The sequence below is a fragment of the Topomyia yanbarensis genome, chromosome 2 (genome assembly GCF_030247195.1).
Source record: "Topomyia yanbarensis strain Yona2022 chromosome 2, ASM3024719v1, whole genome shotgun sequence".
Classification (NCBI taxonomy): Eukaryota; Metazoa; Arthropoda; class Insecta; order Diptera; family Culicidae; genus Topomyia; species Topomyia yanbarensis.
This window is the reverse complement of record NC_080671.1, coordinates 460,692,970-460,712,717: the sequence shown is the minus strand read 5'-3', so window position 1 is coordinate 460,712,717 and position 19,748 is coordinate 460,692,970. Positions and strand designations below refer to the sequence as shown.

General features: G+C 40.1%; 2 protein-coding genes across 3 annotated transcripts; both read left to right on the top strand.

Moving 5' to 3' along the window:
* Positions 1–202: 202 nt before the first annotated feature.
* On the top strand, positions 203–14,147 carry LOC131685980 (gastrula zinc finger protein XlCGF8.2DB-like). 2 transcript variants are annotated; one of them, XM_058970043.1, is made up of 2 exons: positions 203–509; positions 12,488–14,147. In XM_058970043.1, exons 1-2 carry the CDS (start codon positions 406–408, stop codon positions 13,341–13,343), a joined length of 960 nt encoding a protein of 319 aa, XP_058826026.1. In that variant the 5' UTR covers positions 203–405; the 3' UTR covers positions 13,344–14,147. The 2 variants fall into 2 exon arrangements, with proteins under 2 accessions (XP_058826026.1, XP_058826025.1); XM_058970042.1 differs by lacking the exon at positions 12,488–14,147 and adding an exon at positions 3,230–5,435.
* Positions 14,148–16,749: 2,602 nt separating this feature from the next.
* Positions 16,750–19,696, top strand: LOC131685990 (zinc finger protein OZF-like). The gene is made up of 2 exons (XM_058970072.1): positions 16,750–17,347; positions 18,082–19,696. The coding sequence occupies exons 1-2, from the start codon at positions 17,256–17,258 to the stop codon at positions 19,520–19,522; spliced, it is 1,533 nt and encodes a 510-aa protein (XP_058826055.1). The 5' UTR covers positions 16,750–17,255; the 3' UTR covers positions 19,523–19,696.
* Positions 19,697–19,748: the final 52 nt, after the last annotated feature.

Genomic DNA, 19,748 nt, shown 5'->3' with positions numbered 1-19,748 from the left:
TTCAAAATCGTCCAATGAAGGACGTTCGTTGGACCAATTTGGACAACGTCCAAATAACCGTGCAACAAACGTCCATAGCTGGACCCGTGTTGAACGATTTTGAAACAATTTTTTGGACGTTTCAGTGGGCTGTTATTTCGGCTCCAGTGCCACAACCGATTCTAATTAGAATGTGTCAATTAGAATCGGTTGTCACTGGGGCCAGAATACCAACTAGAACCAGCCAGCATTTCAGCTCATTTTCTGGCTGAAGTTTACTGGGAGGTAATTCTTGTACTTATTATTAGGTACTTTTTTTAACCGTGTGCATTGTCTCATGACAAAACGACAGTAAATTAATTAACGAGTGTTTTCTTTAATGAACGAGCAATTTGAGATTGTTTTACGATTGAACATTTGAGTTTCATGGAGCTTGTGAACGGACTTTCCACCCCAATTACGGCGGAGGAGGAAGCTACCGAAGGAACCTGCGGTACTGATCACCGTGTGGCAACGATTTCATCAAATGGGTATGATATGTTTATTTACTACGGCTTGTGTTGAGCATCAACGGACAATATTTTAAGAGTACTTATTCTAAAGGTCCTAAGTGACATTCAGCTCGAAGTGAGAAAGCGAGGTCAAAGTTTCATGGACCTGAAAAAATCCCTATTTTAAATGTGTTTTGATGGAACAATTTGTTTCTAAACTAGTTTTTTGTAGCTTATGTATTTATTGCTATCCAAATAGCTTCCTTGGTCTGATTCATATCCTATACTAACAGCAGAGACTAATTAGTCTCTGGTTTCACTATGTACCTATGTGCAGTGGGAAAACATACAATGAAATGAATCTTGCGTCGTTTTTGCAAGGCAATTGCAATTTTGAACGGTTTGAGAAACTTTGAAATATTTCACGGATTATGTCCTTTCAATTTATAAGGTCTCGACTCTAGGGGCAGATCACTCTTGAAATGTATAACAAATATGCATCAAATTAGAAAAAATGCATTTAATTTCCATTTTTGCATCAACTTTGCACTCCCTCGCAGAAAAGTTGGTAATTGTTCCGAATCGCGGCTTTTTCGAAAAGAGGGTTAATTTCTTTTGGAAATGGTTGTAAATGGCCTATTTTATAACAAGCAATGAAAAAAATTCGGGGGGAAAGCCTTAAAGTAGTTTAAACTGGAAAAATAAGTTGTTCCCACTTACCTTTCTAACAATGGCATTGCTCTTGAGAAAGTGACGTTAAGGGTGAAGGTAGTGTGATGCGGCTTTGCCGCATTGTCGAGTCCAAGGATTCGAAGCGGCGCAAAGCCACTGAGAAATCGACGGACGAGGTGATTTTGATCTTACTATCGAAGGGTGCAATCAAACCTGTAATCCACTCGTTTGCCCGGTATACTCAAACATAGGGGCTATCCCTAGTTTAGTCGCTGCCGCTCAGTCGGACAGCATGACAAAAAGCGATGTGGCGTAGCCACATTAGGCATTGACAATGTTTTATTTAGTAACAATAGGATAGTATTTATTTACAAAAATAAAATGTTGTCAGTGCCGAATGTGGCTACGCCACATCGCTTCATTCAAGTGTTGTCCGACTTCGCTGCCGCTCAGTCGGACTTAAACTAGGGATAGCCCCTATGTTTGAGTATACCGGGCAAACGAGTGGATTACAGGTTTGATTCACCATTCGATAGCAAGATCAAAAACACGTCGTCCGTCGGCTTCTCGGCGGCTTTGCGCCGCTTCGAATCTTTGGATTCGACTATGCGGCAAAGCCGCATCACACTACCTTCACCCTTAACGTCACTTTCTCATGAGCAATGCCATTGTTAGTAAAGTAAGTGGGAACAACTTATTTTTCCAGTTTAAACTACTTTAAAGCTTTCCCCCCGAATTTTTTTCATTGCTTGTTATAAAATAAGCCATTAAGAACCATTTCCAAAAGAAATTAACCCTCTTTTCGAAAAAGCCGCGATTCGGAACAATTACCGAAAAGTTTGTTTAACAAACGTCCTACGCTGATTCACTTTTTTCGACGTTTTGTTGAATGTAGGGCTAATTTTTTGTACGGTGTTGACGTCTTACACGCAACGCAAAACACTTTACGAATTTATATTTTGTTGAAAAGAAATGCATTTAATTTAGCTGGTTTTTAAAAATGCATCGCAAGTGATCTGCCCCTAGTCTCAACTTCACCTGGGGAATAATCCCTTTTCAATACGATTTAAGAACCTCTCTTTGTTTCTCATTCGATAATTATGACGTCACTTTAATGAATTTCGCATATTTTTCAGTACATGTCAAAAGTTGACGGTTTTAACTGAAATATGCAAAAATTTTAGTAGTAAATGTGGAAACGACCGAATGAACAGAAAAGCAAGAGAACAAAGAGAATCTCTCATTGATACTTGCGAACTAATCTAAGTTTTCTCCAGAATTATGTGAAAACATTCCAATTGGTCCAGTGAATTTCGAGTTATGATGTACACCGCAAAACAAGTTTTCGACGAGGCGCATCACTGTCACTCGTTCAATTTTCTGTACTTTGCGATGAATTTTTGAAAAAAATATGAACTCCCCCCTCCCACCCCTTTACGACCGGATCAGAGATTTAAGGTGTTCAATGATATTGACAGCACATGCACAGAGAACAGACGCCCATCTTTAACATTCAACTTGTGTAAAATCTCTAACGGTTTCGAAGGTAGTTGGGATATCCAAACCAGGTGCGCTACTGTCGTCATGTTTTTTTTGTGGCTGAGTTCCAATGAATTGACAACGGTTATTCCTCTACCCAGTCATACTAGTCTGAAACCGGTTTGGACTTCCAGCATGAATTCCAGCTCAAATGCATCAACCGATAGAGTCGGAATCGGTTGTTTTAGCAAGATTCCATACTGAATCCATTCAGGATTTCGAACCGGTTCCGGAATGGATTTGACGGATAGTTGGGATAAGTTGGTTTGGCGGCGCTAGTGTTTACCGTATATTAATTCAAATGTTTACACACGTTTTTTTTTCAATATTTTTGTTCGATCATGGATGTCTATTCTCTGTGGCACAAGTCTGATGGATAAAATAGGTTTGTTCCAGTACACGATTCTTACTCCAGAGCAAAAACCTACTCCTGTTTATTTTCAGAAGAATAAAAAGAACTTTCTCCTTGTATACTCCAGAGTACTTCCAGATACTGGAACAAACCTATTGTTTCATGCAAGCAAATACTTATTTTGCCACTTTTTTAGCACTGATGCTAACAGCGGTTTCTCAATACTGTCGGAATCACAGTGGGAGCTTAGGGATCAGATGGACATGTCTTCAAAGCAACGGAAGCAAACCAACAGTGAGATATGTGGACAAGCATCCCTTCAGAATTGTCCCCTGGGGCGAGCTGTGTTAACCGACACTGGCAAGCGGCCGTACAAATGTGATACGTGCGACAAATCATTTAATAAGGAGAGTGTTTTGAACAGACACAGAAAGATTCACAGTAATGAACGACCGCATAAGTGCGAGTTATGTGACAATGAATTCGTTCAAAAGCAGCACCTAAAGCGTCATATGGTAAGTCACGCTGGCGAGCGGGCGCACAAATGCGAGATATGTGGCAAAGGATTCGTCGAGAAGCGGTATATGAAACAACATATGGTAACTCACATTGGCGAGCGACCGTATAAATGTGATATATGTGACAAATCATTTAAACGTCAGAGTGCGCTAATTTTACACACAAAGAATCACAATAATGAGCAACCGAGTAAATGTGAGATATGTGGCAAAGGATTCGTTCGGAAGTCTTATATGGAGCAACATGTGTTAACTCACACTGGCGAGCAGCTGCACAAATGCGAGATATGTGGCAAAGGATTCGTCGAGAAGCGGTATATGAAACAACATATGGTAACTCACATTGGCGAGCGACCGTATAAATGTGATATATGTGACAAATCATTTAAACGTCAGAGTGCGCTAACTTTACACACAAAGAATCACAATAATGAGCAACCGAGTAAATGTGAGATATGTGGCAAAGGATTCGTTCGGAAGTCTTATATGGAGCAACATGTGTTAACTCACACAGGCGAGCAGCCGCACAAATGCGAGATATGTGGCAAAGGATTTGTTCAGAAGTCCTTAATAAAAATACATATGGTAACTCACACTGGCGAGCGACCGTATAAATGTGATATATGTGACAAATCATTTAAACATCAGAGTTCGCTTATTTCGCACACAAGGAATCACAGTAATGAACAACCGTATAATTGTGAGATATGTGGTAGAGGATTCATTAAGAAGTCGTTAATGAAAAACCATATGATAACTCACACTGGCGAGCGGCCGCACAAATGCGAGATATGTGGCAAAGGATTCGTCGAGAAGCGGTATATGAAACAACATATGGTAACTCACACTGGCGAGCGACCGTATAAATGTGATATATGTGACAAATCATTTAAACATCAGAGTGCGCTTATTTCACACACAAGTTATCACAGTAATGAACAACCGTATAATTGTGAGATATGTGGTAGAGGATTCATTCAGAAGTCGTTAATGAAAAACCATATGATAACTCACACTGGCGAGCGGCCGCACAAATGCGAGATATGTGGCAAAGGATTCGTCGAGAAGCGGTATATGAAACAACATATGGTAACTCACATTGGCGAGCGACCGTATAAATGTGCTATATGTGACAAATCATTTAAACATCAGAGAGCGCTAATTTGGCACACAAGGAATCACAGTGATGAACAACCGTATAATTGTGAGATATGTGGTAAAGGATTTATTCAGAAGTCGTTAATGAAAAACCATATGATAACTCACACTGGCGAGCGGCCGCACAAATGCGAGATATGTGGCAAAGGATTCGTTGAGAAGTCTCATAAGAAACAACACATGATGACTCACACTAGCGAGCGACCGTATAAATGTGATATATGTGAAAAATCATTTAACCGCCAGAGTATCTTAATTTCGCATATACATATACATAGTAATGAACGGTCGCATAAGTGCGAGGTATGTGGCAAAGAATTTCTTCAGAAGCATAACCTGAAGAAACATGTGCTAAGCCACACTGGCGAGCGGCCGTAAAAATGTGATATATGTGGTAAATCATTTAGGCGAAGGAGTTCTTTGAACAGATACAGAAATGTTTACAGTAACGGATATGTAGCAAATCGTATACGAAAATAATGGATTGAATTTAATAATAAAAATATTGGCCGGAGACAAGTTTGTTAACTGTTTCAACAACGAAAATATTGCTCCTTTATTAGTAATTATTTTAGTGAAATTAACAGAGAAAACAAAATAAAAAATGTTTTGAACTACGGCTTTTTCAATAAATGGGTTTAAGTTCAAAGTAGAATCACAGAGAACAGACGTCCATCTTCAGCATTCAACTTGTGTAAAAATCTAACGGATTCGAAGGTAGTTGGGATATCCAAACCAGGTGCGCTACTGTCGTCATGTTTTTTTGTGGCTTAGTTCGACAGAATTGACAGCGGTTATTCCTCTACCCAGTCAAACTAGTCCGGAACCGATTTGGACTTCCAGCATCCCGGTCAAACCATTCGGAATCCTGAATGGAATCAAATGCAACAAGCGATTCTGAGTCGGAATCGGTTGTTGCATTTGATTTGGAATCCATAATGACTCCATTAAGAAATCCGAACCGGTTCCGGAATGAGTTTAACTGGGATGAATTCCAGCTCAAACCCGGTCAAACCATTCGGAATTTGATTCGGAATCCTGAATGGAGTCAGTATGGATTCCAAATCAAATGCAACAACCGATTCTGAGTCGGAATCGGTTGTTGCATTTGATTTGGAATCCATTGACTCCATTCAGAAATCCGAACCGGTTCCGGAATGAGTTTAACTGGGAATGCATCAACCGATAGAGTCGGAATCGGTTGTTTTCTTTGAGCAAGATTCCATATTGAATCCATTCAGGATTTCGAACGGAATGGATTTGACGGATAGAATAGGTTGGTGTGGCGGCGCTAGTGTTTATCGTATATTAATTCAAATGTTTACACACGTGTTTCAAATATTTTTGTTCGATCATGGATGTCTGTTCTCTGTGCCCCTACTTACCCTCTAAGAACGGTTGGTTTCAAAATCGTCCAATGAAGGACGTTGGACCAATTTGGACAACGTTCAAAAATTCGTTCAACGAACGTCCATCATTGGACCCGTGTTGAACGATTTTGAAACAATTTTTTGGACGTCTCAGTGGGTACATTTGGCGCCCAATCCAAGTGAGCAAATTTTCTGGCAGAGACCGCTCTGCTAGATTTCTGTAAGCCTTGGTTTGACAGCCCTGTCAGATTTCTGCGCGTATCCTGTCGGGTTTGTTGAGCTAGGGCGAACTCGGTTTCGCTCGCGTTTTCTGGCAAATTTTGACTGGAACCGAGCAAAACGCTGGCATAACTCGGACATAAACTGTGCAAAGATCCTGGCAATTCCTACCTGGTAGAATTTAGCACGAATCGAGGAAAACATCTGACAATGATGTGGCAGGAAGCGTGCAGAGATCTTGGCCGTACATTTCTGGCTGGATTCTAGATAAAAGTGAGCAGCATCGGTTGGTTTAACCGCTTCTGTCAGAAACGGTTGTTGCATTTGAGCGAATTCGTTGCCAGAATACTCGCGCAAATCGCGCAAAATGCTCGCAGAAACTCTGCCAGCATCAATTTCGCTTTGCTCATCTTTTGCTAACTTTCTGCTTGCCACGCAGACCGGCCCGGTCAGCGTGGCAAGCAGAAAGTTAGCAAAAGTTAAGCAAAGTGAAATTGATGCTGGCAGGGTTTCTGCGAGCATTTTGCGCGATTTCTGCGAGAATTCTGGCAACAAATTCGCTCAAACGCAAACCGTTTCTGACAAGCGGTTAAACCAACCGATGCTGCTCACTTTCATCCAGAATCCAATCAGAAATGTACGGCCAAGATCACACTTCCTGCCACATCTTTGTCAGATGTTTTCCTCGATTCGTGCTAAATTCTACCAGGTAGGAATTGCCAGGATCTTTGCACAGTTTATGTCCGAATTATGCCAGGGTTTAGCTCGGTTCGTGTCAAAATTTGCCAGAAAACGCGAGCGAAACTGAGTTCGCCTTAGCTCAACTAACCCGACAGGATACGTGCAGAAATCTGACAGGGCTGCCAAACCAAGACTTACAGAAATCTAGCAGAGCGGTCTCTGCCAGAAAATTTGCTCACTGGGGATCCCTCTAAGAACCGTTGGTTTCAAAATCGTCCAATGAAGGACGTTCGTTGGACCAATTTGGACAACGTCCAAATAACCGTTCAACGAACGTCCATCGTTGGACCCTTGTTGAACGATTTTGAAACAAAGTACAAATACACTGAAAAAAATATTTTCCTATTTTGGACAATATTTTTTTCTTCCGGAGTGCGGGGTGCTTCTACTAAAATCGGATTTTCGTAGAACAGTCGGTGAGGTTTCTTCCGCAATATTTTTCCGCGGTCGTATTTATTTCTGTTTACAATTTTTTGGTATATTTTTTCGATTTTTGGTATTTTCCTTTTTAGGTCCGAATTTGTGGATTGCGTTGTTTTTGTTTCTTGAAGTTGTTGTAATTTATTCGGTTGCGGTGGCCAATCGCCTTGAATTCTCAATCCGATTTGTGACATTTTTGAAGCAGTTTGATTTCCTGAAAATTTAAGGGAATCGTTAGTGGGCGAAAAATTGAAATTAATACCACAGAGAACAGACATCCATGATCGAACAAAAATATTTAATAAACGTGTGTAAACATTTGAATTAAAATACGATAAACACTAGCGCCGCCACACCAACCTATCCCAACTATCCGTCAAATCGATTCCGGAACCGGTTCGAAATCCTGGATGGATTCAGTATGGAATCTAGCTCAAAGAAAACAACCGATTCCGACTCTATCGGTTGATGCATTTGAGCTGGAATTCATGCTGGAAGTCCGAATCGGTTCCGGACTAGTTTGATTGGGTAGAGGAATAACCGCTGTCAATTCTGTCGAACTCAGCCACAAAAAACATGACAACAGTAGTGCACCTCTCACTGAGACGTCCAAAAAATTGTTTCAAAATCGTTCAACACGGGTCCATCGATGGACGTTCGTTGAACGGTTATTTGGACGTTGTCCAAATTGGTCCCACGAACGTCCTTCATTGGACGATTTTGAAACCAACCGTTCTTAGAGGGCTGGTTTAGATACCCTCTAAGAACGGTTGGTTTCAAAAACGTCCAATGAAGGACGTTCGTTGGACCAATTAGGACATCGTCCATATAACCGTTCAACGAACGTCTATCGTTGGACCCGTGTTGAACGATTTTGAAACAATTTCGTCTCAGTGGGTATCCAAACTACCTTCGAAACCGTTAGAGATTTTACACAAGTTGAATGCTAAAGATGAGCGTCTGTTCTCTGTGTTAATACTGTGTCAGTACTTGCATGCTTTGTGTCTTGGTGATTTCTTCCAATATAGCGCAAGATATTATGGCGTTGGAGAAATTTAACCAAGCGTGTGTGTTCATGCGGGCCGATTATTTGCATTTCGATGAGCTGGATTTTGAGTTGCTATCTCGAAGCATTGTTATCTCTCCTGATTCGGATCTATCGTGTGTCCAGGGGCAGCGGTGTCTTCGGGGAATTTTGTCGGAATTAGTCCGTAACATGGGTGAAGAAAAGGAGATCTGCCTTCGTAAATTACTAACAATCAAGGAAGATCTCCAGTACCGGTGCCCAAACAAGGAGATTTACCGAACACGGTTGCTTCATTTGGGCTCTAGGCTCCAGATTATCCGTAATTATGCGGCAGGGGAGGTCAACTAGGAAATTTCAGGGTTGTTGGAAGAAGTTCTTGCAGTTTATGACAGTCATTTCAGTGATAAATAGGCAGCACTTTCTCCCGACAACCAACAAGGGGAGGATGGAGACATTTTAGGAGATTTGTTGAGTACAGACGTACCTGCAATTCCACAGGGATCCAATGCTGCCGATAACGAAGGATCTCTTTCCAAACAGCTCGTAGGAGACGAATGTTGCGTGTCTTGTGCGAGATAAGAGACGAGATTTGACAATTGCGACAGCAATCCGACGATAATGGAGCCCTAGCGTCTCAGGGGTCTAATGCTTTTTCAAAAGCTACTGAAACGCTAATGGGCGGGATTGCTTCACTGACAATAATTTCGTCAGTTTTAAGAAAGACGGTTCAGGAAGTTGTCTCACTCCGTGAATCCGTCAGCGAACTTCGGGCACTAGTACATCAGAAGGAAAGTGCTCCCGAGATGGATCTGCAGACTGATCTGGAAGATTTGCGTTTGATGGACGAACCCGATTCATTTGATGCACCAGAGATTCCTCGCCCAACACTGGCGCCCAGTCCCGATCAATTTGTTTTGAAGCGAGGATTCTCGGGTCAGGTCCATCACTTCTAATCGAGAAACCGAAACAGAATACCGGATTCACAGCCCCGTACCAAACTCAGAACCAGCATTACGTTCCTGAATTTACCGAACAGCTGGCGGGACCATCCTATCCGAACTTTTCGATATCCACCATCGCGGAAAACGGTTCGATGGCAGCCCCAAAGAATTACTCGCGAAATCTGCAACGCGTCGCTCATTGGAGGATTCGGAAGCATGCTGGAACTGACGAAGGAATGGGACTAAACTAATTTTTGGACACCGTAGCGAGTTACGCTGCGTATGAACAAATGGGCGAAGACGAACTTTTCAATTCTGTGATGCATTTGTTCACTGGCAATGCTTTGACCTGGTATCAGGCTATGCGTGCGCAAACCCGGTTGTTTATCTGGAACCATCTTGTGTGCGAGCTCAAGGTAAACTTTGTACATCCTGAACTTGATGCTACGCTCAAGATGAAGGCTCTCCAGCGCCAGAAGATGCGCAACGAATCTTTCCAGGAATATTTTCTGGAAATGGAGAAAATATTTCGGCCTATGACGGTTCTAATGGAACCGAGCAAAAAGCTCGACGTGCTCAAGCGAGAACCAGCCAAGCATTTCGGCTCATTTTCTAGCTGAGGTTTATTGGGCATCTGAAACTGGGAGGTAATTCTTGTACCTACCCACTGAGACGTCCAAAAAATTGTTTCAAAATCGTTCAACACGGGTCCAACGATGGACGTTCGTTGAACGGTTATTTGGACGTTGTCCAAATTGGTCCAACGAACGTCCTTCATTGGACGATTTTGAAACCAACCGTTCTTAGAGGGTATTATTAGGTTTGTTCCAGTACCAGGAGAAACTGGAAGTACTCCGGAGCAAACGGAGAAAATCGTTCTATCTTCTTCTCTTATTTCTTCTTCTGGTGGCAAACCGGAGTGAAAAGGAGTAAGAATTTTTTGCTCCGGAGCAACAGAGAGTAACTTCCATGTACTGGAACAAACCTATTAGGAACTTTTTTTAATCGTGTGTATTGTCTCATGACAAAACGACAGTATAAGCACAGAGAACAGACATCCATGATCGAACAAAAATATTTAAAAAACGTGTGTAAACATTTGAATTAATATACGAAAAACACTAGCGCCGCCACACCAACCTATCCCAACTATCCGTCAAATCGATTCCGGAACCGGTTCGAAATCCTGGATGGATTCAGCATGGAATCTAGCTCAAATGCGTCAACCGATTCCGACTCTATCGGTTGACGCATTTGAGCTGGAATTCATGCTGGAAGTCCGAATCGGTTCCGGACTAGTTTGACTGGGTAGAGGAATAACCGCTGTCAATTCTGTCGCACTCAGCCACAAAAAAACATGACGACAGTAGCGCACCTGGTTTAGATATCCAAACTACCTTCGAAACCGTTAGAGATTTTACACAAGTTGAATGCTGAAGATGGACGTCTGTTCTCTGTGGTATAAGTTCACGAGTGTTTTCTTTAAGGAGCGAGCAATTCGAGTTTATTTTACGATTGTACATTTTGGTTTCATGGAGCTTGTGAACGGACTTTCAACCCAAAATACGACAGAGGAGGAAACTGCGGTACTGAACACCGTGTGGCAACGATTCCACCGAATGGGTATGGCATGTTTTTATTTACTACGGCTTGTGTTAAGCATCAACAGACAATATTTTAAGAGTACTTATTCCAAATGTTCTAAGTGACATTCAGCTCGAAGTGAGAAAACGAGGTTAAAGTTTCATGGATCTAAAACAAATTCCTATTTGAGAACAAATGTGTTTTGATGGAACTTACCTTAAGTATTTATTGCTATCCAAATAGCTTCCTTGGCCTGATTCAAAGCCTGTATTAACAGGTTATCGTGCTCAATAAAATTACAAATTAAATGTAATCTGAGGACTATACTTTTTAGGTAAATAATACAGAATAATATGAAATGTTCAGTGCGAATGTAGTTTTTAATCCCTATAGTATGATGCGTCCTTTTGAAACTTATAGGACCTTTTCCATAGGTCTTTGTGTCAGGCCCAAGAATCATACGACGCTGCCAATAAGGTTTTTTTCAGCAAAAGTAGCACTTACGATGAATATTAATTTTTTTCAAGGTTTTCGACAAAATTAGTACCGGACTATTACGGCCAATTTCTTCACTTGATGAAAACCGGTTTTCGCTGAAAACCAGTTTTCAGGTTGCTGGTGACCAATTAGCCGAAAACCGGTTTTCAACGAAAACCGGTTTTCATCCATGTGAAGAAATTGGCCGTTAATGTTCTCTATTGCTATGGTAAATAGTTGTACTGGATTTAAAAGAAGTCTTGGAGAAAAAAATTCGGGAAGCTTTAGTTTATATTAACCAACCATTGGCTGGAAGTGGATAAAATCATTGAATGAGAAGTTATGAGATTTTAAATTATAATTTAATTTATTTTACTTTCCAAATTACACTTCAAAAATATGCAACTTGGAACGTATTCAGAAGCTTTGAAATATTTCATGGATTATGTCCTTTCAATTTATAAGGTCTCAACTTTACCAGGGGAATAATTCATTTTCAATACGATTTAAGAACCTCTCTTTGTTTACTTTCTCATTCGATTATTACGACGTCACTATAATGGTTTTCGCATATTTTTCAGTACATGTCGAAAGTCGACGGTTTTAACTAAAATATTATGCAAAAAGTTTAGCAGTAAATGTGGAAACGACCGAATGAACAGAAGAGCAAGAGAACAAAGAGAATCTCTCATTGATACTTACGAACTAATCTAAATTTTCTCCAGAATTATGTGAAAACATTCCAATTGGTCCAGTGAATTTCGAGTTATGATGTACACCGCAAAACAAGTTTTCGACGAGGCGCATCACTGTCACTCGTTGATGGATAAAATTAGGTTTGTTCCAGTACCCGATTCTTATTCCGGAGCAAAAACTCCTGGTTATTTTAAGAAGAAAAAAAAGCTTTGTTCTTGTATACTCCTGAGTACTTCCAGTTTTTTCCGGATACTGGCATAAACTTACTGTTTCATGCAAGCAAATACTTTTCTACTTTTTTAGAACTAGTACTAACAGCAGTCTCTCAACACTGTCGGAATCACAGTGGGAGCTTAGGGATCAGTTAGACATGTCTTCAAAGCAACGGAAGCAAACCAACAGTGAGCTATGTGGACAAGAACCCCTTCAGAATTGTTCCCTGGGGCGAGCTGTGTTAACCGACACTGAAAAGCGGCCGTACAAATGTGATATATGTAGCAAATCATTTAATAAGGCGGTTGTTTTGAACAGGCACAGAAAGATTCACAGAACTGAACAACCGCATAAATGCGAGATATGTGGCAAAGGATTCCTTCACAAGTATCTCCTTATGCAACATGTGTTAACTCACACTGGCGAGCGGCCGCACAAATGCGAAATATGTGGCAAAGGATTCCATGAAAATTATCAGCTTGAGCGACATGTGGTAACTCACACTGGCGAGCGGCCGCACAAATGCGAGATATGTGGCAAAGGATTCGTTCAGAAGGCTGATATGAAAAAACATATGGTAACTCACGCTGGTGAGCGGCCGCACAAATGCGAGATATGTGGCAAAGGATTTGTTCAGAAGGCTTATATAAAACAACATATGGTAACTCACACTGGCGTGCAGACGTATAAATGCGAGATATGTGGCAATGAATTCGTTCATAAGCATAGCCTCAAGCGTCATATGATAACTCACACTGGTGAGCGGCCTTGCAAATGCAAAATATGTGGCAAAGGATTCGTTGAGAAGTCTTTAATGAAACAACATATGGTTACTCACACTGGCGAGTGGCCGTACAAATGCGAGATATGTGGCAAAGGATTCGTTCGCAAGTATCTACATATGCAACATGTGTCAACTCACACTGGCGAGCGGCCGCACAAATGAGAGATATGTGGCAAAGGATTCGTTCAGAAGGCTGATATGAAAAAACATATGGTAACTCACGCTGGCGAGCGGCCGCACAAATGCGAGATATGTGGCAAAGGATTCGTTCAGAAGGCTTATATAAAACAACATATGGTAACTCACACTGGCGTGCAGACGTATAAATGCGAGATATGTGGCAATGAATTCGTTCATAAGCATAGCCTCAAGCGTCATATGATAACTCACACTGGTGAGCGGCCTTGCAAATGCAAAATATGTGGCAAAGGATTCGTTGAGAAGTCTTTAATGAAACAACATACGGTTACTCACACTGGCGAGTGGCCGTACAAATGCGAGATATGTGGCAAAGGATTCGTTCGCAAGTATCTACATATGCAACATGTGTCAACTCACACTGGCGAGCGGCCGCACAAATGAGAGATATGTGGAAAAGATTCGTTCAGAAACCTGATATAAACAACATATTGTAACTGGCAAGCGACTGTACAAGTGTGATATAAGTGAGAAATCATTTAACCACCAGAGTATCTTAATTTCCCACACACACATTCATAGTAATGAACGGTCGCATAAGTGCGAGGTATGTGGCAAAGAATTTCTTTAGAAGCATAAGCTGAAGAAACATGTGTTAAGCCACACTGGCGAGTGGCCGTAAAAAGGTGATATATGTGGTAAATCATTTAGGCGAAGAAGCTCTTTGAACAGATTCAGAAATGTTTACAGTAACGGATAGGTAGCAAATCATATACGCGCAAAAAAAAAGAATTTATAATAAAATAATGAATTTGGTAATAAAAATATTGGTCGGGAGACAAGTTCGTTGACTGTCGGAACAAAACAATATTGCTCTTTTATTTATAATTATTTTACTGAAATTAATAGGGAAAATAAAATAAAAAATATGTTTTGGACTACGGCTATCTCAATAAATGGAATGATGTTTGAAGTAGGAAGGTGAATAACTTTTGTTGTACAGTAATGTTTCGATTATATCACTATGGGTTTATATCAATACTCGTTTATATCACCCTCGATTATATCACGGTTTTGTCTCGATTATATCACGCTTTTTAAAAAACAGATATGGTACACTACGTTTTTATCCAAATAAGCCAGATATTGTGTTAAAAGTACAAGGATATTTTTACAATTGTTTTGCTTATTTACATGTAAGGTAATGAGCCTATTAGTTGGTTTCGGACTAATTCGTTAACCCTCCGGAAGTCCGTTTTGGGCCATTTGCGCCACTGAACGAGCAGGTACGCTAAGACGATTTCGCTAGATCTTCTGAGCGACGTGCACACAGTGCACTAGCGCGACTTCCGGAAGATAAAGGGGGAGGGGGTAAGGGTTTCAGCAAGAAAAAAACACCTTGTTTTTTACGATTTTTACAAATTTGGGCGAAGCGAATTATTAAAAAAAATTTTGCGCATTATAATTTAGGATCTCAATAACATTCTGTATTTTTTTTCATGCAAAAATATTGACAAGTGACTCGGTGATGAAGCTTTTTGAAGAACGTTTTTTACAAAAACACGATTTGCGGTATTAGCTGCCCTTCAAAAACTACTCAACCGATTTATTTCAAATTTTGCATGCACTTTCTGTAAAAAAAAAATCTAACCTTTATGATGAGTTTTTGTGATAATTTTTCAATAAATGGGGCTCTTATTCATAAAATTACGGAATTTTTCGTAACAGGAAGCAATTTTTATTTCAAATGAGTAAAAAGCAGTAAATTTGAAATAAATCGGTTAAGTAGTTTTTGAATGGCAGTTAACACCGCAAATCGTGTTTTTGCCAAAGACGTTCTTCAAAAAGTTTCATCAACGAGTCGCTTGTCGATATTTTTGCATGAAAAAAATTTCAGAATGTTATTGACATTATACATTAAAATACACAAAAGTTTTGATTTATTCGCTTTATTTATTGTTTTTTGCTGAAACCCTCACCCACAGAGAACAGACGTCCATCTTCAGCATTCAACTTGTGTAAAATCTCTAACGGTTTCGAAGGTAGTAGCACAGAGAACAGACATCCATGATCGAACAAAAATATTTAAAAAACGTGTGTAAACATTTGAATTAATGTACGATAAACACTAGCGCCGCCACACCAACCTATCCCAACTATCCGTCCAATCGATTCCGGAACCGATTCGAAATCCTGGATGGATTCAGCATGGAATCTAGCTCAAAGAAAACAACCGATTTCGACTCTATCGGTTGACGCATTTGAGCTGGAATTCATGCTGGAAGTCCGAATCGGTTCCAGAGTAGTTTGACTGGGTAGAGGAATAACCGCTGTCAATTCTGTCGCACTCAGCTACAAAAAAACATGACGACAGTAGCGCACCTGGTTTAGATATGCAAACTACCTTCGAAACCGTTAGAGATTTTACACAAGTTGAATGCTGAAGATGGACGTCTGTTCTCTGTGTTTATGGTGAGCACTTTTTACCCACAAAATGGGTAACTTTTACTTTCAGTGTAGAGATAGCCCAGTTAAGCTCAGCCGGAAATGAACCGGAATTCTGGCTGGTTCCAGTTCGTATTCCGGCTCCAGTGACAACCGATTCTAGTTAGAATCGGTTGTTGCACTGGAGCCGGAATACGAACTGGAACCAACCAGAATTCCAGTTCATTTCCGACTGAACTTTACTGGGAGGGATGCTAGTTCCCACTGAGACGTCCAAAAAATTGTTTCAAAATCGTTCAACACGGGTCCAACGTTGGACGTTTGTTGAACGGTTATTTGGACGTTGTCCAAATTGGTCCAACGAACGTCCTTCATTGGACAATTTTGAAACCAACCGTTGTTTTGCCTGATAAATCGGCTAGAATCGGTTGTGTCGCTGGAGACAGAATACGAACTAGAACCAGCCAACATTCCGACTGAAGTTTACTGGATATCTGAAACTGGGAGTTAATTCTGCTACCGATCATTAGGTACTTTTTTAACTGTGTGCATACACAGAAAACCTTGCATTACCTAGCAGTAGTTAATTTTAAATCTGTGCATCCTATTTCCTCCAACGAAAAACGAAAGAGAGGAAGTCCAAATTTACCCAAAAATAATGAGATATTCCCCAAAGCCGACTAAACTTCATCCCATTAATTTTGAGTAAAAAAATCATTCCCTCTCGCTTGTTTTCCGGCAGTGAAATAAGGACAGCAAATTAAAATTACCTACTGGTAGGTAATGGATTTTAAGTGTGTAGGTTTTTCTACGGCTCATGTACGTACACGTCACATGACACAAATACTACATCACTAGCTGATGGAAAATAATAAACAAAGACGGCAAAAGCAAATGGGATTGTTTTCAACCAGCAAACTCCATTAGTGTTTGTGAGACCAGCCGACAAGAACTCAATTGTCTCATGTCACGACAAAACCAAAGAGAATAGGAAAAGAGACGAATAGTGTGAAGCCAAAAATACCTTATTGAGCAGACCAATCGTGCAATGTAAATAAACATTACTCATGCCTGAGTTGGAGGAGATAAGTATTGTAAATCTATCAAAAAAAAAATTGAATTTTCGTCAGAATTTAGTGCAATCGTGATTGTAAGGTGCATTCTAGAGTCTATGTATGAGTAAAAACAAGTTTTAGAATTATTTCATCTCTTTGTTTCGAAATGCACATCGTTTGATAAACAAATCCAACGATCGACAAAAGGTTTGTTTTCAAAATATAATAGGAGTCATTTAAAGTGCTGCCTTTGGAAACGGTTGCCAAATTCTAGTGTTGAAATCATCGTAAAGGGAGTGTTGCCGTTTTGACTGATTTTCACTCTGCGTCTCTTTCACTATTCTCTTTGGACAAAACGACAGCAAATTGCTTCACGAGTGTTTTCTTTAATGAGCGAGCAATTTGAGATTGTTTTACGATTGAACATTTTAGTTTCATGGAGCTTGTGAACGGACTTTCGACAGAGCAGGAAACTACCAAAGGAACCAACGGTACTGAACACCATGAAGCAACGATTCCACCAAATGGGTATGAAATGTTTTTATTTACAACGGCTTGTGTTGAGCATCAATGGACAATATTTTCCAAACATTCAGCTCGAAATGAGAAAACGAGGTTAAAGTTTTATGGACCTAAAACAAATTCCTATTTGAAAAGTGTTTTGATGGACCAATTTGTTTTTAAACGAGTTTTTTCTTTTTTGTAAGTTTATTTGTATCTTATGTATTTATTGCCATCGAAATACCTTGGCCTGATTCATAGTATGTATTAACAGGTTATCGTGCTCAATAAAATTATAAATTAAATGTAGTCCAAGGACTATGCTTTTTAGGTAAATACTACAGAAAAACTGAAATGTTCAGTGTTAATGTAGTTTTAACCCCTTTAGTATGATGCGTCCTTATGAATTTTACAATTTTTCTGCGAGGCGCCTCTGGAGATTCACTGTCACTCGTTCAATTTTCAGTATTTTGCGATGAAATTTTGAGAAAATATTAACCACCCTCCACACCCCTTTACGACCAGATATACAGAGATTTAAAGTGTTCAATGATATTGACAGCACAAGTCTGATGGATAAAACTAGATTTGTTCCAGTACCCGATTCTTACTCCGGAGCAAAAAACCTACTCCTGTATATTTTCAGAAGAATAAAAAGAGCTTTTTCCTTGTATACTCCGTAGTACTTCCAGTTTTTTCCGGATACTGGAACAAACCTATTGTTTCATGCGAGCAAATACTTATTTTTCACTTTTTTTTAGCACTGATACTAACAGCAGCCCCTCAATACTGTCGGAATCACAGTGGGAGCTTAGGGATCAGATAGACATGTCTCTACAGCAACGGAAGCAAACCAACAGTGAGCTATGTGAACAAGAATCCCTTCAGAATTGTCCCCTGGGGCGAGCTGTGTTAACCGACACTGGCAAGCGGCCGTACAAATGTGATACGCGCGACAAATCATTTAATAAGGAGAGTGTTTTGAACAGACAGAGAAAGATTCACAGTAATGAACGACCGCATAAATGTGAGATATGTGGCAATGAATTCGTGCATAAGCATCATCTGAAGCGTCATATGGTTGCTCACACTGGCGAGCGGCCGTACAAATGCGATATATGTGACAAATCATTTAATAAGGAGAGTGTTTTGAACAGACACAGAAAGATTCACAGTAATGAACGACCGCATAAATGTGAGATATGTGGCAAAGGATTCCTTCGGAAGTCGTATATGAATGAACATATGCTAACTCACACTGGCGGGCGACCGTATAAATGTGACATATGTGATAAATCATTTAAACATCAGCGCGCGCTAACTTTTCACACAAAAAATCACAGTAATGAACAACCGCATAACTGTGAGATATGTGGCAAAGGATTCGTTCACAAGTATCTGCTTATGCAACATTTGTTAACTCACACTGGTGAGCGGCCGTACATATGTGATATATGTGACAAATCATTTGCTGAGGATTGTATTTTGAATAGGCACAGAAAGTTTCACAGCAATGAACGACAGCATAAGTGCAAGATATGTGGCAATGAATTCTTTCATAAGCATCACCTAAACCGTCATATGGTAACTCACAGTGGCGAGTGGCCATACAAATGCGAGATATGTGACAAAGGATTCGTTCAGAAGTCGCATTTGAATGAACATATGCTAACTCACACTGGCGAGCGACCGTATAAATGTAACATATGTGACAAATCATTTAAACATCAGAGTGCACTAGCTCGACACACAAAGAATCACAGTAATGAACAACCGCATAATTGTGAGATATGTGGTAAAGGATTCGTTCAGAAGAATCTGCTTATGAAACATATGGTAACTCACACTGGCGAGTGGCCGTACAAATGCGAGATATGTGGCAAAGGATTCCTTATCAAGTGTCTGCTTATGCAACATTTGTCAATTCACACTGGCGAGCGGCCGCACAAATGCGAGATATGTGGCAAAGGATTCGTTTACAAGTGTCTGCTTATGAAACATTTTTCAACTCACACTGGCGAGCGGCCGCAGAAATGCGAGATATGTGACAAAGGATTCGTTCAGAAGTCGAGTGTGAAAGAACATATGGTAACTCACACTGGAGAGCGACCGTATAAATGTGACATATGTGACAAATCGTTTAAATATCAGAGCACACTAACTTTACACACAAAGAATCACAGTAATGAACAACCGCATTAATGTGAGATATATGGTAAAAGATTTCTTCAGAAGTGTCTGCTTGGGCAACAAATCTCGCCAATAAACAAAATTTGGTTTTTTTTCACGTTCGATCATTTATTGTTTCAGTTTCTTTTTACATTGCTGTGTATTTTTACGTTAAGTGATACAAAATAAAACTATTTTTTCATCTTTGTTTCGTCATTTTCTTTTGGTTTCGTTTTAGCATAGTCTAATCGTTTGTTTT

Excerpts from the sequence above, each read along its gene's own strand:
- LOC131685980 (XM_058970042.1), top strand. The coding sequence starts at position 406 with ATGGAGCTTGTGAACGGACTTTCCACCCCAATTACGGCGGAGGAGGAA. Across the intron at positions 510-3,229 it reads GCAACGATTTCATCAAATGG|CACTGATGCTAACAGCGGTT; the intron begins GTATGATATGTT and ends CCACTTTTTTAG.
- LOC131685990 (XM_058970072.1), top strand. The coding sequence starts at position 17,256 with ATGGAGCTTGTGAACGGACTTTCGACAGAGCAGGAAACTACCAAAGGA. Across the intron at positions 17,348-18,081 it reads GCAACGATTCCACCAAATGG|CACTGATACTAACAGCAGCC; the intron begins GTATGAAATGTT and ends ACTTTTTTTTAG.